Here is a 23,494-nt window from a genome sequence, read left to right as displayed (position 1 = left end):
ATAAAAAACCACACATGGTCTGGTCTGCTGTGGTACCGTGGTACACCAGCTAATATGCTGTAAATAGGTACCTTATAACAGTCAAGCAGATAATAACAATCACATGGCAATCACATGATGGTTGCTATACAATGCGAAATCAAGTAATAAACAATGGCCTACCTCCTAAGGCTATATTATTATAAAAACTATTATGTCACACAACGATAAAACACACTACAATTCCTTTTCAAGCTTCAAAAATATCTGCTGAGAGAGTCAAAAGTTAATTGTGATCAAGGGTCTAATCTACAAAATAAATCAGTTTTCTTTTCTATGATTAATACAGGACAAGTTCAATAATCAAATTTATCCAGGCAGGATCCGAGATGTGATCTGAGTCATCAAAGTATTCTGTAGAGACAAGACAACATCAACATTGACAGGAGGAAACAATTATTGATAATGAGATTAAATTACACTGATACACATAGTTGTGTCAAATATTGATATAGGGAATGATCAGAAACTACCTAACGCAGGGAAACACTCACTCCTCATCACCTAGCGGTCCCACAGCATAACTTCCTGTAGACCTAAAGTCTGGTAATGTCATAGAGATACTCTAGCAACACACTCCATTTGAGGGGAACTTATCAATTAGTCCTAGCTAGACTAATTTAAAGTTATACTTCCTGGGTGATGTCTATAGTATAGGTGCAGCATTTCTAAGGGTATGCCATTTGCTGTATGTTGTATGGAAATATAATAATGCAGTTATCTGGCTGCAACAAATCCCTCAGGCTGCATTTAGGCACTTGGACTGTACAGCGACCTGGTTGCAGCAATTAAATGCTGTACTAAGTTGTGTACATATTATATACACAGTGAAGTGTACAGTGAATGACATACGGGGGCAGTGTAGACAAAGATGACAATGATGATCACGAGCAGGATGACTACAAGGGTGCCAATGATGTGCCATTTGTAGAACTTCCAGACGATGAACTTGAACGTCTTCCAGGGAGATGTGAACCAGAGGAAGGAAGTGGCAGGACGACTGTGTATAGGGGAAAGTGAGTTCAAGTTGAGCTTAAAGTTCACACACTTTATACATAATTATAGTTGTGATGCATTAATGGCATTATATGGATAGCAATCACACCAGTGCACATGATGCTCACTTTGGAGGGTCAAGCACAGGGTGCATGTTGGGGTCGTCCCTGGCCCGCCCTGATGGTCGCAGCAGCGCCTCCTCCTCGGGAACCAACTCAAACTCAAGCTCCATCTTGCCCTACAGTGAGGGGGTGGTGTAATAGGTATCACACTTTGAGATTAAGTCTAAACACAAGCAGATTTTATACACAATTAAAGTTTCGATACTTTCAGATTAGCCTGTATACTTGTTTTACAACACACAATACATGAGTCACATGACCCCCCCTACTCACATTGAGCTCCCTGACTCCCTCATCGTTGACCTCATAAGATGGCCACCATCCCTTCATTCTCTTCCTCTTGAACAGGTCGTCATGAGGGGCGTCGTGTGTCGCGTCAGGCAACTGCTCAAGATTGCAGCTGGCTGCATCATTCACTGGCTTGGGCATACGACTGAGGTTAAAGTCCACAGTACCTGCATGCATGCACAGAGTTGGGAGTACATAAACTGAATTATGAAGTACATTATATGATCTCGCATACCAAGAGTGTATGATAATAGTATCAATAATAATGAAATGAATCATGATGAGGTAATGGGATTTTTGAAAGGATGCTGAAGGAATTTAGGGGAATTGGTGACGGTTGTTAATGGATGTTTGAAATTTTTGCTGAACTGCATAATAATTATGTAAGTCTCCTATTTGAAGAATACTTCACAATAGCTCCAGCATGACTACCATGCAGCAGTGCATGTCACATGACTCTTTACTCACCGAGGAAGTCGTCGGGACTGAAGAGATCATTGTCCCATATCTGCATGGTGAGGATCGGGGGAAGATGACGCTCCGTCTTGGTCAGACTGTAGAAGTGCTCCTGCAGTGTGGTGTGTCAATTAAAAGGCAATTATCAAGGGGCACTCTCAATATTCCCCACCAATTAAGAGGCATTTTATTAAAATACTTCCCGCCAATTAAGAGGCAATTATCAAGCGGTACTCTCAATATTCCCAAAAGATAGTTTCTTAGTGTAGGTAAACAACGTGTGTACCAGGAAAGCATGTGCATGCATAATTATGGTGGGGGAGAGGGGAAGCCAGTCGATATACTAAACATAGAAATTGAAAGGTTCCATTAAAATACATGCAAACAGTACTATAGTGATCTATCTCCTATAGTGATCTATCTCTGAAAACCACAATACAATTTCAGTATCACTATGCATTTGAATTGGACCTCTCACCTTTTTCTTGATGACCATGATGTTCTCAGCTGGCAGGTATTCAATGGGAAACACAAATCTCCAGTTGAAGTTTCCGTCTCCATCGAGAGAGCGGTAGTGCACGTCCGTCTTCTGAGTGTCGTCCTCTCCACGAAGCCAACTAAAGGGGGGTGGGTGTTGAGTGGAGGGGGCGGGGGAGGGGTGTGGAGGGGGAAGGGTAGAGGGTTTATGTAGTTATAAGGAAAGGTCTAACTGTCTTGTACATTGTAAGCTGCATGCATTTTGATACATGCACACAAGACTGTATGCTTACATGTAGTGGTCGGTTTTTATTAGCTAAGTAAATTTAGATCATGTTTGCCATAAATACTGCAATCTGATTGGCTAAAGGAAGTGTTCTATCCAACTTAGAAAATCATGTACTTCACTTGTAGCAAAGAATAGATAAGAACATTCAAATCTGATTGGCTAGATATTCATGGTTTTGCTATGATCTAAAATGCTTAGACACTGTTTAATTAGGAAGTTTCCACATGATTTAGAAGCCCTCAGGGCTGGTAAAACCCTGATCACTACGTTCAGGATACTGCAACCAGCCCTTTGGGCTTCTAAATCATGTAGAAACTTCCTAGACACTGTTTAGGAAGTTTCTAGAAGCCCTCAGGGCTAGTAAAACCCTCACTACGCTCGGGATACTACAACCAGCCCTTTGGGCTTCTAAATCATGTAGAAACTTCCTAAACAGTGTCTAACTATTATGAATTCTGTATCTTACCCTTTCACATAGATATCGCTCATGGCTTCTCCCGTTGCCACGGATACCTCGTCAAGAATGACGTCCTTGAGATTCCACACCACAATACGGAGGACATACTTCTGTGGTTTCCGTGGCGATACGTCCACAGGAGGTGGGATGTTTCCGTCCTTACGGAACATGTCCACCCACATGTGCAGTTGACCCTACATTAAACACAGGAAGACTCCAGTCATGGTAGGTCATCACAAAACAAATCAAGGAAATGCTAAGTGTAAGTCACAAGGTTGATACAGAAGTCATTCCTTCCTTCTTAGCTGACATGATTGGCTTGCAATTGCTACAATGCTTCAATGGCTGGTCTTAATAATAATAGTTCTAACATGGCCTTCAGAAAAAATAATAATCTAAACAGGAACTTCATGCAGGACACAGAGGACCTACCTGGGAGATGCCAGGCTGCATAGGTGTGAAGATGTTCCTCGTCTCTATATGCTCTGGGACGAGGTTCTGTTGTCGGAGGAAGTGGAGGGCTAGTCGCTGCTGGGGTACGTCAGTCAAGTCCTGGTGTAGCGGCTTGCCTTGCTCTGTGCATGAGGGTAGGGGGCACCGTTATGCAAGACACTAATGCAGTGTACAGAGCTCTTCACCACATTTTGTACATTGGCTGGAGATTGCAGTATTTACAAGTTCCTTGGCATTAACTTTTTGCCTACAAAATATACACATTCTACTATAGGTACAGTGTAGTTTGCAAGCACATGTAGTGTGTCCTAGGGGTTGGATATGTGCTGCAAAGGTATTCAACATGCTGTCAGTGACTCACCAAACTGGTCGAGGGTGTACTTGGTGCCGTCAATGATGACGTAGGCGTGGTCAGGGGACCACTCAGGCTCGGGAAGGTTGTTGGTTTTACACCAGTCGTCCAGAATCTCCACTGGGAACTGCATATCCCTCCACTTGTTGGGGCCACGTCTGAAAATAATGGATATATCGAATAATGAAAGATGTAGCTCTCCTCAACAAACAAACAAACAAATTCACTATAATTATATTAATTGCTACGAAACAGAATGCTCAAAACTGAAGCTATCAAAGTATAGACAAGTAAGTTAAGGTTAGGGTCAGGGTTAGAGTTAGGTATCTCTGGAGAATAAAAAGGGAGAGAGAGTGTGGGGTGGGGAAGAGATCATAGACGCTCAAGACACTCACCTGGCCATGGTCTCTGGCAGACCCACAGTGGCTCTGTGGTGACTTAGGAAACGATTCTCCAGGTCAATCTTGGTCTCACCGATGAGGTCATCGGCTGAAAGCCTGTCCCAGTCCATCACCGTAACTGTGAGGGTGTGGTCTTTAGGTAGAGTGGCTGGGAGCTCGAACATTTTGCCGAAGATTGGGTTGAGTTGATTGGGGATGTAGCTGTCCTTGTCGTTGATTTTATTTTTGCCCAGTTTGATCTTGATGTATGGGTCAGATTTGCCACCTGGGTCTTGCGGCTGGAGGTCAATGGCCTGCAAGCAACAATAATTATCAGGCATGTGGGACTGCATGATGGTTCACAGTGCAAGGTGATGTCATGGTAATTTTTACTTCAGCTACATGTATAGCTACATGCAAATGTACTAGCTTGTATACAGTGCTAAGTAATAACATAGTAATGGCGCAGTGATTGAAATTGCACTGCATAGAGGGAACAATAAGCAAACACACACACACAGAGTGTACAGTTCACACGACATACTGTATAATGTGCATTGTATTGTATACAGTTGCATTGTTCAAATAGTACCCCCTAGATTGGTGACAGTGTACGCGTACACAGGAGTACAGTCATGTGACTCACCCTAATGATGTACACCCTCACGACCACGTCAATAGGTTCGGTAGAGGGCACGTTGGCTAGGAGGGGTTTGGGCTCAGGGGACCCATCATCAGGTAGCGGGTACATCTTGACAGTCCCCTTGAAGTAACCCACAGCACCCACGTCCTCTGGGTCACGTGACCCCTTGCCTCGGGTTAGTGGGAACGTCTGGGTTAAATCAGTGAATCTGGACAAAGGGGAAATTCGTTGTGTTCATAAATTATTAGTTGACATAAAGTCAATAGTGCAGCAGCCGAGGGGCCGTGAGCAGCTGTGCGAAACGTTCACGAGGGGCCGTGAGCAGCTGTGCGAAACGTTCACGAGGGGCCGTGAGCAGCTGTGCGAAACGTTCACGAGGGGCCGTGAGCAGCTGTGCGAAACGTTCACGAGGGGCCGTGAGCAGCTGTGCGAAACGTTCACGAGGGGCCGTGAGCAGCTGTGCGAAACGTTCACGAGGGGCCGTGAGCAGCTGTGTGAAACGTTCACGAGGGGCCGTGAGCAGCTGTGCGAAACGTTCACGAGGGGCCGTGAGCAGCTGTGCGAAACGTTCACGAGGGGCCGTGAGCAGCTGTGCGAAACGTTCACGAGGGGCCGTGTGTTGTCAGAGTGAAGATAAAACCACAAGTCGGCATTTTTATAATTACAATTATGTACACTATAATAAACTGAAAGCTACTTTAAGACCACTCTCCACTATGATCGGAAGAGTTTTTCTAAAACAAGAACTGAAAGCTTTTACTCATGCATGCAGGCACACTGTACTTACTATGTTTGCTAAGCAGGCCACCTATTACACTTGTACTATGCTTGCTAAGCAGGCCACCTATTACACTTGTACTATGCTTGCTAAGCAGGCCACCTATTACACTTGTACTATGCAGGCCACTCAGGTGCATTAAGGACTGGGACCAACATAAAAAAGACATTTATAAGAGGCACTTCAACCTGCTGCTGTTTACTGTGTATATTAATCTGTGTAAAACTTTTATGATGAAATGAAACACTGGCTTCCATTCTGTAGGAAAATATTAAAATGAAGCCCCGCCCACTAATTGATCAGTGGGGGTGGTCCGTTTTGTCCAAGCACTATTTCACTTTTCTATTGAAAAATCGGCATTTAAACACTAAGTCTACTAGCTATTGCTGCTGCTCATTATACTTAGTTCTATCTAAGCTAACAACTCACTCTAGCGCTTAGCCCTCCTGGTCTTTGCAAGGGAGAAATAACAGAAAGTTGTTTGATGTAGCAGTCTCATCTTGGATAGTAGGCTTCCCAGGGACACGGTCAACAATTTTTTGACAAAGTACAAGGATAAATCAGCTAAGGAAGGCTTATGGAAGTCATCTATTGCCTCGCAAGCTTTACTAGAGGGTGTTTTAAACGCCGACTAAGTCACTTCTCTAAACTAGCTGAATTACTGCAAAATGAAAAGGGAGTGGTACGTTGAAGTAATGAACGCGTGGGCGGAACCATGGCGACCGTGTGGGCGGGGCTTATAATTTGCAAATTCAGCAATAATTGAAGGTCCCAGTCCTTAATGCACCTGAGCACCTGTACTATGCTTGCTAAGCAGGCCACCTATTACAGTGGTTGCTCCACAGTGACCAGTACTATAGCATCAGTACAGCACTAATGGAGGACTGTACCTGTTGAAAGCTTCCTCGAGCTCTGTGGGGTAGACAACCAACTTGTCAGCTCCCTGCTCCACGTACTCGGCCTGGGTTCGCCTCTCATCGCCACACGAGTAGTAGTACTTGGACCACCAGTCAAAATCAGAGGTTTCCTTTGAATCAGGGTCCGTCTGTGTGTGTGTATTGTGTGGGGGTGGTGTGTGTGTGTGTGTATTGTGTAGGGGTGGTGTGTGTGTGTATTTGTGGGGGGGGTGTGTGTGTGTGTGCATCGTGTGACTTCAAACGTGCCACCAGATCCATAGATGAATAGTACTTATACTAGAATAATTATGTCTAAGGTTTAGCATTCTCATATGCATGAATGCAGTACATAAAATTGCGTGTACATAATGTAGCTAATGAGGGACTCCGTGTTCGGGTCTCAGCTTACATCTAAATCTTTCTTTTCTCCCTCCTCTAACTCCAGGGCGGTTTGTACATCACTGACAGATGGGGCAGGGGTGACATTGGGGGTGCTAGCAGTGTGAACAGCTGCAGAGGAAAATAGGAGCATTTGGTTCAAAAATGGGCAGTCAAGGTTTTTGATTTACGCATGCATATATAATATATGAGCTACAGAATGCTTTTGAAATTGTATGCACAAAAACTCAGGGTACTGGTACATGTTTAAACACAATTGATCTACTAGCAACTGTTGCTGGGGTAAAATTGGACACACAGGTTTGCTAGTAAATTAAGGCGCTCCAATTAGTCCATGAACAAGTATCGTACATACAATGTACATGTACAGGTATGCAATTAAAGGTTGCCAATATAGAGACCTTGGAAAGCGGCCATCTCGGTAGCTGAGAGAGTCGGGTGAACGTAGAATGGCTTGAGGGACTTGATGATGTTGGTGCCTACCATGGGGAGACGACCAAACGATCGCTTGTCAAGGATACGGATGTTTAGGGGTGGGGCATACAACTCCTCTTTAGGTAGGTACTGTGTATAGGGTGGAGTCAATGAATATACAATATTGTAGCTAGAATATTATATTGGTGAACTGGCAATGGGCACATGGCCATGGCTCCATGGATTAAGGTTTTTACTCACAAATTTTATAATTCAGCTTCGGACTTTCACACACAATGTACTATTAATACTTGTCAAGTTTAAAACACAATAATACCGAGTGAAAGTACACACACAATAAGGTGTACACATAATTAACACTCACGTACCACATCAAAAGAGATGACTGGTTTGGGGAAGTTGGGGTTCTCATCGGTGTCTTTGATTGGCTCCGAGCGGACGATTGTCCCTCCACACTCTAGCTCCACCAGGGGAGAGGTTACCTTGAGCAGCTGGTAACGCTTCATGTCTCGAACACCCCAGCACAGAATCTGCAGTCAAGCAGGAGGAATAGTGTTTCTATGATACGCACGATACATTGTACATTTCACAATTCTAACCTGTAGTCAAAATAGAAACTATTATCAAACCTCTTGAACATGTACCCATCTATTTCACTGTGCCCAATCCAACCTTGCTATATACAGTAATACTGTAACAACATGACTGTAGGTGGATTGCTAGCAGCTTGTGATTGCTACATTGTAGGTACACACAATTAATACACTCCTTGGTACTAGGTCCTGCAGGTATATGTATAGTACTACTCCTTGGTACTAGGACATGCTGCAGGTCACATGCACTACTCACCTCCACTCGGGTCTTCTGCAGCACAGGTCGGATACCACTGGGCACAATGTAGTGGGTGTGTGGGGGAGAGGCCTTGGGCGGAGTGAACGGGAGCTCACCACCCTCGTCAAGAAGGAGCTCGAATCCTGCCAACAGTTCACCAACGGGTGTATTGTAGCGGACAATCTCAAACCAGTCGAGACGGGGAGAGGGTGTGTCCAGTGTGAGCCTAACAGTGGGGTTTGTCTTGGAATTACCCAGTAACTCATCCTTGCCCTGTGATGTGTGTGTGTGTGTGTGTGTGTGTGTGTGTGTGTGTGTGTGTGTGGGTGGGGTGGGTGTGTGTGTGTGTGTGTGGGGGGGTGGGGGTTGTATTTTAATTTGTATTTGAAAATATTTTATGTTACTATAACAAAATGAAGGTTTGATAAAGATCATCACAATAACAAGTTAAGTTACTCACTATTTGGTCCCTGTCAAAGAACTCGACCGTTACGGGAGGGGGTGAGTCTAGAATGGACTGGGGGTCTCCGAACATACGGATATGGTTGATAAGCATCGTCTGGTCCCAAGTGGGGCACACACTCTCCTTGATGATACGAGAGCGGGTACTATAGCGACCGAACGCCATGATAGCGTACGGGTCAGAGAGCCCGGACTTGTCACTCGAGAACATGTCTCTAGCCTGGTAGAGGTAGGCCCTCAGCTGGTAGGTGTGGCAATCTGAGGGGGGATATAGCGCTAGCAATAAGACTTTGGTTTAGGGAGAGAGTGTGAATAGATTAAGGCAAGATGCAAACACAATTGGGGCAGCCATTAAAAAATGGAATTGAGAGTATTTTAAGGGAGAGTGTAATAAGAGGGTACTAGAACAAAGAGATATAACATTGAAAGTGACAATTATTACACTGAGTTAATTCTGAGTCAAAGCAATGGAAACCTAAACTGCTTGTGTACAGACACTAGCTAGTGAGTGCTCCCTAGCTCACCAGAGAAGGTGAGGTACATGCGAGGGACTTGCTGCTTCTTCTCATCTTCATCGTCGCTATCGTCATCCTTCTTCTTCTTCTTCTTCTCGTTCTTGCCTTCAAACGTGAAAACGGCACGTGCTCCAGGCTCCAAATTGATGAGACGTCTGGCCCAGCGTCTGCGCCGGGCAAAGTCTAGACGGTGCTCTGTGATGTGGTAGGTGAGGTGGGCCAGACGAGCGTACTCCCAGCCCTCGGACATGGCCTTCTCACGCTTTTTCTGTGAGAGAAGGAAGAAGCTAGATAGAGTACAGGTGCAGCTATAGATAGATCTAGAGTAAAGTGTATTGATCGTATGTGTGTTTTAGGTAGTCTTAAGATGGTGATCATTGTACCTAGTGTACAGTCATGTGATAACAATTATGAGCCCTGAAACACAGATAGTTGACAATTACTCTTCAAAATTTAGATTATTGAACGACTAGTTACAATTCTAGCTTTCTACTCTAGTGACCCTGTTCCATTGTCCCTGGTACAGGATCACTTCAGCTGTAAATTCGTACCTCAAATAAAGGACGCCTGTAGCTAGCTCAAAGTTTAAGCTTCTACTCGCTATTAGCTACTAGTACTAATAACTTATAACTTGTTGTGTGGAGGCTATCCATGCTGTAAACGCAACGCTATGGCATCCAGGTGAGTAGACTCAGATATCACACACACAAAAACAACCAACAGACTACTACATGTATAACCCGTGGCCGCCCGTGTTAATAAGGATATATCAAAATAATTATGCTTAGCCTCCCATTAGTTACTAGCTCACCTTTTTCTTCTCGATGGCCTTTGAGTCCTTGTCCCTGACTCTGATCCTCACCCATCGCCGACGACGACTCATATGGATGTTCCTCTCGTAAGGCACCCAAGCCCCTATCCCAGCCTCCACTGCATACTCCCAACCTGATGGGTAAAGATCACTACATTAACATGTTTGTCCATGTGCAAGCAGTGACAATTACATATATCTAACCTACAGTAAGTGCAACTACTATAGGTTAGATATATGCAACGCTGATTTGCAATTTACAACTGATCTAAAGTTGATCGCAAACTGAGATCACTATAATTATATACACTGTATAGCGGGTTGTTTTCGTATGGTGAAAATTTCGTATTTTTTGTATCAGTAGAGCACATACGAAAATTTAAACTGCGAAATTTTTCTGGCACAATAGGTTCAACGTCGTGAGCTGAAAGTACGAAATATTTAAGTGGGTAGTTCATACGAACATTTGCACCATCAAAAATACCCGCTATACGGTACAACACTAAAATACGGTTGCTAACCATGCTCATCTACTCCTCTGTTTATGTCAACAGCCCAGGGTTGTTCCTCCTTCCATAGCCACCCCTCAGGCAGTTTGATGTCATCCCTTGTCAGCTGCTTCTCATTCTTGCCCTCGTACTCGACCAGCTTGTCTCCACGCTACACATGCAGGGACAAACAGAAGCGATAAAAAGTCAGTATACCCACAAAATGTACGTATATGCATAGGGTGCATGTTGATTAAAAACCACACTCTCACACACTCTAGACTTAGAAGACTATAATTATTAGCAGTGCCGGCAAAATTTTGTTAAAAATCATATTTCAACAACCAGCTGTCAATCTAGCTATTAAGTGAGTATCCCTGGAAACACTAACCACGTCCGTCCAATAGGATTCACTCTCTACCGGCCAGTGACTCAGAGGAAGGCGAAGTTGGTTCTCGAAAATATCTTCCATCCATTCGTCCAAACCTTCGTCCGGTTCAAAGGCAATACTCAACTCAGGGGAAACAGTCCAGTCACCATCCCAGGCCCAGCCAGGAGGTGGCGTTTCAAACTGTTCCTTGGGCTGTTTAATCTTCCCCCTTGAGTCGCACCACTGAGGTCGAGTGAGACCAGTCTTACCCCACCGGCCAAACAGACACGCCTCGTTCTCGTACTGCACGGGAGTGGGGGGAGGGGAAAGTAGATGAACATTTTCTCTATCTATAATCATATACACCGTATAGCTGTACAAATTGCAGTCTGTTCATCAATAGAACACTATATATACACATCATAATTAGCTATATGTGTACACAGGAGCAGATGAGGGGATGAAGCGTCTGATTACATGGATTCTGTATCGTCTAGCATGTACAAATCATGCCATATAATATTATGACCAACCCTGACATTATTCTAGATCAAACGCGTTATCGCCCACACATGTACAGAGCACTTGGCACATTATATACAAACAAGGAAAGTGGTTAAGACAATAGTGAATCCATTCTATGCATAGTAAGACGCTCCATCCCCTCACGTGCTCTTGGTGTACACTATTTACCTGTAAGTTAGACTGCATGTGTACTATAAAAGGTCATACATGTACTCACGGTTTCAGCGAAGGTGGCTAGCTTCCCTCCGGGGGTATGTCTGGTCCACTCCTTCTGGTCCTTCTCCAGTCCCAGCCAGAGCATGAGTCGCACCTGGGAACCTGACGTGCACTCCTTCAACTCCTTCTCTTTCTGCAGTGCAGGAGGCTGCAAAGAGAGAAACGATTGGGTTGATTATTCACATTGTAGGTAATAATTATATATACGTTATAGTTAGGCACGAGGGATGTATGGCATATATTGCACTGAAGCATGATGGCTGAGTGCAATATATGCCATGCATCCCGAGTGCACGTGTTATATATCCCGAGGGCATAGCAACATAACTGTCTCAGTAACACAATAAATAGAACTGCAAAAAAGGAATTTTGTCTGGGAAAAATTATGGTATTGTAGATCTTGCAAAGGACTGTACAAAATGACAGAGACAACCCTAATAGACAGAGATCCATCTCTTCTCTCTTCTAAACGATATGTGCCAGTATCTGCAGCGTATAAGATTGGTATGGACCAACGAATGGCTTGACACAAATTGCTGCTGCAAAAATAGCTCCACCCCAACTACTGAATAGCCCCACCACCATTGCTGCTCGACAGTCTATCTCACAACCAAGCCAAAGAAGCTCACCTCTACACTGCTGCAACACAGCTCAAGCCTTCAGCAAAAGAGCCGCTTCTAGATGCTTAAGCAAAATTGAAGCATTTGTCTATAAGCCATGCATCATGCACGAGGACTAGGAACACAGAATCTTCCACAAAATGAACTTTAGAGAATTTAAAAACGTGCACGGTTGCAAAGAAGAAATTCCAGCAGTGCTGAACACAGTGTCCTGCATGTTTTTATTTGTCAGTCTAATGCCAGAGGGTGCTTTGTGGTTGGTGCATTATGACTTTGCGGTTAGTGCATATGACTTTGTGGTAGCAACAACGGGATATGTAATCACTTTGGGGTTAGTTCCATTAGCAACAACGGGATATGTAATCACTAGCAATAAGTGTTTTAATGTGTGCACCAGGATGATGAAATAATGCCAGAGAGCATCATTGCATCATCCGAGTGCACCAGCATTAAAACACGTTGGCTAGCTAAGTGTGTTATAAAGGCTTTATTGCTGATCACGAAGCTACAAACCCTGTTCAAGCTAGTTTTCAGGCTAGAAAAAGCCATGCTACACCTCATCCACTAACAGCATGTACACCATCACAGATATTCCCAAAAAATATATAAGTCAAATTATATGGTAAAATTAAACAGAGTGTGTTACTTGCTTGCAGTTAGCTGCTGATATGAAGTAAAGAGGAGCTAGGTTCTTACCCCTAGGAAGATGGTCTGCAGCTTGCCACAGTTTTTGCCCCTGGCCTTGGCAACTGTCGAGTACATGAGCTCGTGAGAGGGTATGCGTTTCACGGCAACTCGCTTCTGTCCAGACAACATCCACACGACCACGTCAGGTACACTGTTCTGGGGCTGTGAGGGGGTACAAGAAAACAGGTGATATACATGTACGTAGTGCATTTGCTACTCAGTGACATACTGTCCTATGTAATATAATTATAATACAGTGTTCTCCCCAGGCCCTTTGTAAGTGGTCCTTAATTAGCCTTATTTTCCCATATAATGATATTCATGATTATTAGGAGACAACCTCAGCACACATTTTTAATGAAATTTATAATTTGCCATTGACTGTAATTATACGCACCAGCCTACACCTGCAGCATACAGTGCACTTGTCTAGTATTGACAAACACTACATGTAAATAGACACTGTGAACATTTGCTATTGAAGGAGTGTGCATGGTGCTTATATGCTTATATGCTTATAATCACATGGCTTATAGTACATAAGGTATATAAAGGCCAAACAAAACCTTAGAAACACACACACTGTCATATGACCACAGCCCACATACACCCACACTATCACATGACCAAAGCCTATGTACAGACATGCTCAGCCCTACCTCAATTGCAAGGCTCTTGATTCGTGCAACAAAGTCCTCTAGTTTAGTGACCAGCTCTAGAATGTTGTACTGGGGCATGTCACGTCTGAGCTCATCTGCCTCTTCCCTCATACACGCCCACTCACTCTCACGGTACGAGCGCAACTGAGTGTCCAGTCTGTGGGAGGGGGGGGAGGAGTTAGTTGCATGGCCTTGAACTAAAATAATCAATGCTGATAGAAAGTACCAACTTAATTTCACTATTATACTTGTACAACACAAAATGCATGTATATTGATGGATGACCATTGTACGACAGCTATATACTGCGCTGGGGAATTTAACAGTGTAAAATACTCCGCTAACAACATCTAGAGCCTTGTAAATTACATGTACAGTATATACGTACGTACCTGGTGAATCCCTGCTCTGGCACAGGTGGTAGCATTTGATCCAAATTCTCACTGAGCATGTCAAGGACCTCCCCGATCTGACTCTTGACAGCGTCCACATCGTAGGCATCCACCTCAATCATCTTCTGCACACTCGTCACTCCCTCCTGCAGTCCCTCAGCTGTAAACAGGATGATGTTGAGTGTGTCGATACGGAAGCTGCAGTCCTCCCATTGACTGTCCACCTGGGGGTGGGGTGATATTGGTTCATAGTGGTTCATAGTCTACGGTGTAGGTATACACACACACACACACACACACACCCACACACCCACTCACCACTACGCAGGGCTTCTGGTCGAGCCAGGGCAGGTAGTAGTACGCGTTACCATCGTAGATTGGGTTGCTAGGGGGTGTGGTCGAAGATTGAGCTGGCGAGTTCTCATCCAGCTTGTTGCCATAATTACCTAAGGTTTGGTGTGAAGAAGAAAATAAATACAAAATACATGTACCCAAGCAAATCACTTACACATTAATTTTACTGTACAATAGATCGAAGCACATACCTTTGACTTATAAAATCCTTGGAAATAGATGTAATGTACGGCATATTATAACATTCTGTTTAGACAGAGGAAGTTCATGCAAATCCTTGCAGGCTACTGTATACAAAATCACTCCACACAAAACGCCTATATTAAATTAAAACTAACCGATGCTGACTTCAAACTCGACTGGGGCGTCCTTGGGATCAACCATGGAGGCTGAGAAGAAAGCACCAAACAGCTTGTACTTGCGTCGTCGTAGGAACGGAGTGAACCTCTTCTGGTTTTCAGGTGTGATATCCTCCGTCTTGACAGCGGGGAAATTGCCTATTGACATCTCCACCTCCACCATCACACGACCACGATAGGACACACCCTCAATCTGAGTAGGTTACCACAAATAACATACATGTACGTATAATAAGAATGTACTAGTTACGTATGTTCTACACAATAAATATAAAGTTATACAATTTTTGATTCTATATGGCATTTCTACTCCTGGCAGGTGGTTAATGGGTACAAAGCATGCATGCACATAGTTAAGGAGACTGTACCCATGGAATCTGTGTGTGTGAGGCACATAGTCAAGGAGACTGTACCCATGGAATCTGTGTGTGTGAGGCACATAGTCAAGGAGACTGTACCCATGGAATCTGTGTGTGTGAGGCACATAGTCAAGGAGACTGTACCCATGGAATCTGTGTGTGTCAGGCACATAGTCAAGGAGACTGTACCCATGGAATCTGTGTGTGTCAGGCACATAGTCAAGGAGACTGTACCCATGGAATCTGTGTGTGTCAGGCACATAGTCAAGGAGACTGTACCCATGGAATCTGTGTGTGTCAGGCACATAGTCAAGGAGACTGTACCCATGGAATCTGTGTGTGTCAGGCACATAGTCAAGGAGACTGTACCCATGGAATCTGTGTGTGTCAGGCACATAGTCAAGGAGACTGTACCCATGGAATCTGTGTGTGTCAGGCACATAGTCAAGGAGACTGTACCCATGGAATCTGTGTGTGTCAGACTATGTATACACTATAATATTATACCTGTACATTACGTACACTATCTACAATGTACATGTACGTGTATACAGTCTGTATGCAACGCATGGTTGACTCGGGGAGAGTGGGGGGGTGGGGTGACTCACCAGTCCCTTGTTAAGATACTCAAACTTGTCGGGGAGGTCAGAGAACTCTCGGGGAGAGCCGTACATGTTGATGAAACACGGCCCATAGGTGGGAGGAAAACCTGAACAAGAAACATTCATTTCATACTAATTGCATGTCACCAGGAGGAGTACATGAATATACGCCTGATGTCACCCACTTCACAAGAGTTGTAGATTCCTATACAAGTACTCCGTATTGTGTGTGTGCAAACACTGGCAACCATGCATGCAGTCAAAGATGTATGCAGCTGCTCTATACGTACCTGTCTCTCCAGGTGCTTGGATGTGGGAGAGGTTGAGAAAGCAGGTACCAATGTAGTCATCCTTGTTAGCTCGATCCCTGCAGGGAGAAACCACAGCAAATGAATGTGCTAGCTTACACAGAGGAAATTACATTTACAGGGTGCCTTGAAATAAGAGGTCCTAGCTATAATAGCTAAGTAATACAGAATGAGACAAGACATGCACTAACACAGTGGGTATCCAGCAAAGAAGGAGCTAGCTAGCTGGGCTAGCTTACTTGTCTTTCACTTGAAATCTGATTCTCTCACACATGGAGGGCAGCTGCAGAGGAAAGATGAAATGTACTAACTATCATAATAGCCATACTTAATCATCTTCTCCCCTTACTTGCACAAATACATTGTACACATAGTGAGGAAAAAGGACAGAGTGAGGGATAGTGGAAGAAAGGGTGAGACAGTGGGCTGGGGGATACTGCATTGATCAGCAGTATACAATGCCATACACCTACCCTGACACCGAGGTTGATCTGACGGTTCCATTCTGGATCTTGCTCATTCCAGATGACAGCTGTGCGCCCTTTGTGCCCAGCAAAGTTCACAATGCAGTAGGGGTCAACCAGCTCCTTTTGTACCGTTCCAACTCGGAGGATCTTCTTGATTCCCTCAAAATACCCGGCATCCATTTGTGGAAGGTCCTCCCCTCGGATGACACGGATGGTGAGAGTGCCAGGGACCAATCGAACGCCAGACGGGCGGAGGAGGTTTCTAGGTGTGACAAGATAACAACGTGTTTAACTCCATAACACACACACACACTGGTGCATGCAAACCACCAATGTGAAGACGAAGGAAATGTAGTAAGCTTTGTTGACAGCAACACACGTAGTTTTGCCGATACTTCCGACAGTAACAGATTATGTAAGTGTCACATGCCAAATACCACACACACATACACACACACACACACATACAAAGTTCCCCCTGCATACAGTCATACATGCATTCACTGTACATGTATCGGTAATTTTCGTGGTTTTCTCGTGGTTGAACACACTGGACCACAAATATTTTACCAACGAATGAAGCAACATTGACTGTGATTATTTACTTTACCTGCAGTGCAAGCAGCAAACACAAAAATAATATCCATGCACGAACTGACTAAATATTGCACAACCACGAATATATTTTGCCCCCCGAAAATTACCCACTATACAAACAACTCACGACTCAATATCCACAGTCTCCTGTCCTATATCGCTGGGTGATGGTTTGGGGTCATCTCCAGGGCCTAGGATCTGGATGCTGACCTTGAGGTAGCCCTTAGCAGCTCCGCCCGAATCCCCAGGGTCCGTTAGAAGTAGCCACTTGTGTATGAAGCAGTGCTCTGGTTCGTCGTACACCATGCCCAGATCGAATTTGAACGAGCCAATCAGAGCGTCAAACACAACTCTCTTGGCATTGAGGATTTTGACGTCCACGATACGATCGAACATCTCGGAAGGAAGTTCCTTCATGTTGAAGAACAGCACCTGGGAGGGAGGGAGGGGTATCAGTATTAGACTGTTCGTGCAAGTAACACACAGAATTCGTATGGGATTTCCCCAACTGGTCGACTGCAAAGGACTTAAGGTTGAGCACACACAATTCAGTCAACCAAATAGACATGAGAAGCATGCAATTACAACTGTTTCTCAGTAGTGGTTCTCCACTCAATACCGTGACTAATTTGCTCATAACGGAGCCAATAATAACAAGTTGAGAAATTACACGCTTTTTGTTAATCAATTACCAGAGTAATTAAAGTAATGCATCGATCGGAGGCTTCAATTACATTGTATCTAATTAATGAGTTGTAGTTACGTACACTACACACATACACCCACACAACATACTACACATACACCCACACAACATACTACACACACACCCACACACACACACACTCACCTGGTCCCAACTTGGACTGTTGGTCCCCTTCTGAATACTGGTCTCCTGGATGTCCTTGCCGCAAATCACCTTAACGACAGGGTTGATCCCACTGCCCACCAGCTGTCGGCCCTCGAGTATGTGAATACGCACTTGAAAGTCCATGACCTTGTTGGGAAGCTTGTTCCTCTGGCCAGTCTTGCGTCGCTGAGACTTCTTGGTGGGTCTGTAGGAAAGAGATGGCAGGGGAGCACAATTATGATCCATACTTGGTATAAAATGTAACCGTGGCAAATTACAAAATAAGTTATTGCTGTGGATCATAGAGGCTAAGCGTATGATATCACCACTTTTATTACTAGCTCAGAAAAAACGCCCATATATATACTTCTCTTCAAGATACAATTAGGCTCAAAGGCACAGACTATGTTGTAGCACTATGAAAAACAAAAAGGACATCCTAACTCAAGTTATGCATCATGGCTACTGTCGTTGAACTTTACACATAAAAGCAAAGGCTGCAAGAAGCTGCTATATACATGTATGCATGTACAATGCTCTACAGGTTACAGAGATGTCAGTATAGATACAGTGTAGACTGTAACGGTGACGTACTTTGATCCACCGCCCCCTCCACCAGCTCCACCAGCTCCACCCTCCTCACCAGCCTCCCCCTCCTCACCACCCTCACCACCTTCGCCACCTTCTCCATCTTCATCACCATCTGCCTCACCTGAAGGGGGGGGGGCAGATTGATGATTACTTCATCAGATACGTGTACGTCATTGTCATGTCAACACACACACACACACACACACACACACACACACGCCACTTAATTGATTACGCCCGAACAAGCATAATTATGTAACCGAACAAGCATAATTAAAGTGAGTTTAATCAAGTGTGTCGGATGGCTTTGCTAAACCAATATCATAGAGGCTCAGGCCCACTGTAGCTATAATACTGTGGTGGCCTTTAAGAGACTCAGATCAGTGTCAAGGACAGTGTCGATCTACTGACCCAGATCATCATCTTCAACAAGATCAGGCTCGCTAGGTTCCTCTATATCCTCAGAGTCAGACACATCCTTGGTGGATGACTTCTTCTTCTTGAAAGGCATATTCTAACAGCTACAGGAACTAATAGCCAGTATAATATATTCACAGCCAAAGTATACTTAGAGTATTATTATAGCTACATGTAGACATTGCCAAATCTCTCTTATTTCTGTTGGAGCAGGGCAACTGACTGTACTAGGAATAGACTCTAGACAATTTGATTGTGTGCATAGCGAAGGAAGTGTATGATTGCCATCCCAGGAATAGAAGCCGCGTTTATATACACAGTACGTCATTTTATACGTAATATGATCTCTGTGGTATTTGTTGACAGTGCACATTTTCAAACCACACCTTGAGTAACATGCACCATCACATGCACCATCACATGCACCACCATCACATGCACCATCATCACATGCACCATCACATGAGTGCAAACAAACTCTCTAAGAATGTGTTTACAAATACCTGGTAACTAAGCAATGGCATATCAATTATGGCAACCAAGTACTAGCAATCAGCATTCAAAAGTAGAAAGTAGGGCCAAGTGCTGCCCACTCTCTACACATCCTCCACACACATGCCCACCCCCTCCACACACACGCCCTCACCTCCTCCACCACCACCACCCTCCTCATCGTCATCGTCTCCACCATCGTCACCTCCACCCCCTCCACTCCCGGCGGGAGCAGTGTACGTGATGTCCAACTTGATCTTAGCCTGCATGAGCAGAAACACATAAGTGTGCATGACCCTGTTACGTAAGTATAATACACACAATAATATATATACCACACACACAGGAAGACATCAAGCCATAGTCGACCTGTTTAGTGAGTACATGCAGCGATTATTGAACATCTTAGTACACATGTTGTTGCCAGCAGCAAAATATTCAACTTGTAAACAAGTACATAATTACCGTATATCTTCTAATTTATCGGACACTTCTAATTACCCCGGACACTCTTTTGGGCAATTTTCGTTGTTCTAATACAACGGACACTCCAGTGCTTTAATATTACATTTGTTCTAAATATCCGGACAATACCCTTGAAAAGTTGAGTTTCATTCATAGACGGCAAGTAAGACTTAGAGTGTTGCAGTTAGATAGCTTTGAGAGCTAGTTTTAGATAGCTAGTGCAACTATTCAGTCGCACACTGTTCTATTAAACTTAGCTAGCTCGCATGCAGCTGCTTGCTTGTTCTAATTATTCCGGACACTTTGCATGCTCTATAAAAATCTGTTCCAATTATACCCAGACAATTTCCAAAATAATTATTTTTTGCTGTCCGATAAATTAGAAGATATACGGTATGTATATAAACATGCACTCACTATTTAAAAAAATTACTTGTTATCACCTCACCTAAAAAATTTCAATTCCGCATGCACACAAAAAGTACAAGCAAAGGAGAGTAATTTATCTCGACCCCCAAGAATCTTGGGGGCAATTGACGCATGCGCAGACAGTGTATACCAGGCCGTCTTTCACATTTTTACACAATACTTTAATTAGTAATAAGTAATAAGTAATAAATTAAGACATCTAGCCATAGTCGACCTGTTTAGTGAGTACTATTGTCAGTCATGGGGGATAAAGAACATACGTTTTATCAGAAGGAAATATTCAAGAAACAAACAAGGTACGTACTATAATCATTGTGTAGTGACAGCCAATCATTAAGCTAGGGGTACCCACATATTAATGATTCTAATTGGAACTTAAAACACACATTTCACAGTCTACTTTGATAATTGTAAATTCTATTTTAGGCAGTGTGTGAATGTGTGAGTACCCGGTTCAGTGGAGCACATCTCATGCACACAGACTGAAGACTGAACCATCATGTCTATAGTTGTGTGGCCAGAAAACAGATCACCCTACAGCTGCTATAATTATATGCTCATAGAGAGTTCCCAAATCGTTTCACCAATCAAAAGAACCGATCAAAGAGATCAAGTAAAAAAACACTTTTCACTACAATGCAGCTAACGACATGCTCGATTTGGTAGTACGGTACTAAGCAATTAAAATGGTCGTACAAAGGCCCAACAAAGCACATATAATAGAAGAACCAAAAAAAACCATTGTGTGGCCACACAAAATTTTAAAGGGGTATCAGTAACAGAAAAATTGGCAGAGACAAAAGTCTGGGCATCATCTACAAGTTCCCAAGCATGAGATGGTTCTTGGTACTGATGCATACAAGCAGGTAATAGCCTCAGGTGGTTACAAACCTTACATATCACCCACACAGAGGCCACGTACCTCACACCAATTACACTGCACGCCCCTCGTCAATATTTAGCGTTCCCCTACTACAAAATGTATCTATTTGGCCAAAATTAGCAACATTCTCATGACGAACCTAACACAACATTCCTTAAGCAACCACAATTTCCCTTAGAGACAAATAAATATAAAATTATGGTTGATACTTCATATAAGACCCCATGAAATATGCTGAGTTAGCACTATTAGGTTTACACCAACCCACCCAACACCAATTATATTATTAATTATAAGAGAGACAGAGTTCTCACGTCAAGCATGTCTCCTTTCTTGCCCTTGAGGGTAGCGTTGATGGACTGCTTGCCATTGGACACAGCCTCTCTCAGCGGTACGTCCGCTGAACCAAGAATTCTGCAGCATCAATAAAATAATAGAATGTGGAACTAGAATATCCTCTGCTTTATACAACTGTACATGTACGTATAATAATTATGCTTACAACATGCGCAGAGAATTGACGGACAGCAAGGGGACACAATTAATCCCTAAGTATGAATATTTTCAGCACCATCTACAACAGCTGAACACAATTAAAGTATACTTATAAGGTCACTTGGTTGTGATGATAATGGGATGGCCATGAATTCCTTAATAATTGGGAGTGCAAAAAACACACACTGACCTCTGCCTACACAATGGATACTACATGTGGCGTTTTGAACAATACCCCAGCTACTGGTACATGTATGTTTGTATGAACGTTTTAAGATTCTCAGAATATCTATGGATATAACATCTGTTCTCATGGCTCATATTACATTCACAATGTGTACAGCTTCCATTCTCTCTCACTCACCTGTTACGACCCATTTTCTCGTGATCAAACACTTCCACTTTGAGAACCTCAGAGTTGGCTAGTGCACTTTGCAGCGGGAATTCCAGGCTCTGAAGGGGTTAAACAGATACTGTTTAAGAAGGCTTTTGACTAGTTAAACATACCATACAGCAGGTTAAATGTTCGCGGTTTTCGCTGATTAAGCATGTACTGCGAACATTTATACCCACGAATTTAATATCGCATGCATGCATGCTGCAAAAAGGCTGCTATTCCGTGAAAATTAACCGAAATGTACCCACTATCCAATATTGGATCAGTTACCTAGTGATACAGGCTATATAGGTACAGTATGCTCATGCCCAAATAATTATCCCTAATAATTATATTCCCTACCAGAGATAATTAGCTATCACACGCAGTGACACTGTGAAGGGGGGTGGGGGGTGGGCTTTGTAGTAGAGATATAATATAGGGCCCATTTTTATAACTCAGACCACGAGTACGAATATTGCTAGGAAACCAGTGCCATACAATAGGTCCATTAGTGGGCACAAGCCAATTCTATGAATGAGCCCATAGGACATTGATCAGGACAATACTAACATCACCTAGCAACAAACCAGAGCTCACCTCATTCCATTCTGGATCCAAATTGTTGTCAATGACTGCAGTCTTCTGCTTGACACCTAAGAGCATACCAGATTACTATAGTCAAAGCATAATAATGTCCAGGGAAATCGCCGTACATTGTGAAAACAATTTGAGAAAGGTTTCTTAGGTTACAGTTCTAACCACACATAGCTAACCTCACCACACATCATTAATCACGAGAAGCGACACACAAAAGTGGGAGGTTAGCAAAATCAAGAGCCCATTGCTCAAGCTTAATTAACAGAGGTGAGAGCGTTTCAATGGACAGGTACATGCAGACATTACAATAGGACAACCATTCACAATGTGTACTATGCTATGTGAAAAGCCTTCAATAAATGAAGGACACATGTGACACCTTAAACACCCAAAGACGTGCTAAAAGTGACAAAACGTGACAAGAATCGATAAGTATAGCAGTGGGGTTCAATGTGAGCACTACTGTCATCCCCTTAAATGGTAACCTAAACCCATCTATGTTTGGTAAATGCACGTTAATTGAGATAATACACTCGGATAAATATGCACATAAACTCATAAAGGCTTCACTAAAAATAACTGTGCAGTGTGTGTGCTATACTAGGGGGGGGGGGGGGGGGGATCTGCCCCTTTGAGAATGCATCTACTATGCATACCTTGTAGTGTGACAACAGTCATTGGGTCACTCTTAGAGAACCTCTCCACATTAGGGAGTTTGCTTGCTGACTTGACTACCACCGTCAGCGACATCTTGGCCTCTGTAGCAGCAATACGTCCAGACAAGCAGCTTCTTTGTGAAGACCTCAGCTCTCAG

General features: G+C 43.6%; 2 protein-coding genes across 3 annotated transcripts in view; one reads left to right on the top strand and one right to left on the bottom strand.

Annotated features, from left to right (window-relative positions):
- The window catches only part of LOC135331751 (uncharacterized), a 92,659-nt gene that overhangs the window by 52,402 nt on the left and 16,763 nt on the right, over positions 1–23,494 (top strand). The gene's annotated exons all lie outside the window — the stretch shown is intronic.
- LOC135331716 (myoferlin-like) lies at positions 82–23,472 on the bottom strand. Of its 2 annotated transcripts, XM_064526952.1 has the most exons (39): positions 23,337–23,472; positions 22,681–22,736; positions 22,069–22,157; positions 21,524–21,623; positions 19,587–19,695; positions 18,527–18,644; positions 17,933–18,137; positions 17,210–17,514; positions 16,492–16,747; positions 16,258–16,301; positions 16,001–16,077; positions 15,717–15,817; positions 14,729–14,942; positions 14,355–14,482; positions 14,037–14,260; positions 13,645–13,801; positions 12,995–13,147; positions 11,680–11,826; positions 10,959–11,240; positions 10,601–10,739; positions 10,080–10,213; positions 9,278–9,536; positions 8,752–9,011; positions 8,310–8,564; positions 7,829–7,990; positions 7,427–7,589; positions 7,036–7,136; positions 6,621–6,775; positions 4,956–5,160; positions 4,325–4,623; positions 3,939–4,087; positions 3,557–3,699; positions 3,134–3,318; positions 2,380–2,518; positions 1,914–2,013; positions 1,431–1,612; positions 1,164–1,273; positions 892–1,039; positions 82–393 (listed from the first exon to the last, which is right to left on the bottom strand). In XM_064526952.1, the coding sequence occupies exons 1-39, from the start codon at positions 23,428–23,430 to the stop codon at positions 349–351; spliced, it is 6,192 nt and encodes a 2,063-aa protein (XP_064383022.1). In that variant the 5' UTR covers positions 23,431–23,472; the 3' UTR covers positions 82–348. The 2 variants fall into 2 exon arrangements, with proteins under 2 accessions (XP_064383022.1, XP_064383023.1); XM_064526953.1 differs by lacking the exons at positions 19,587–19,695; positions 21,524–21,623; positions 22,069–22,157; positions 22,681–22,736; positions 23,337–23,472 and adding an exon at positions 18,935–19,182.

The sequence above is a fragment of the Halichondria panicea genome, chromosome 2, assembly GCF_963675165.1.
Source record: "Halichondria panicea chromosome 2, odHalPani1.1, whole genome shotgun sequence".
In the NCBI taxonomy this organism is placed as follows: Eukaryota; Metazoa; Porifera; class Demospongiae; order Suberitida; family Halichondriidae; genus Halichondria; species Halichondria panicea.
Note: the sequence above shows the minus strand (reverse complement) of the source record. Positions and strands in the feature narration are given on the sequence as shown.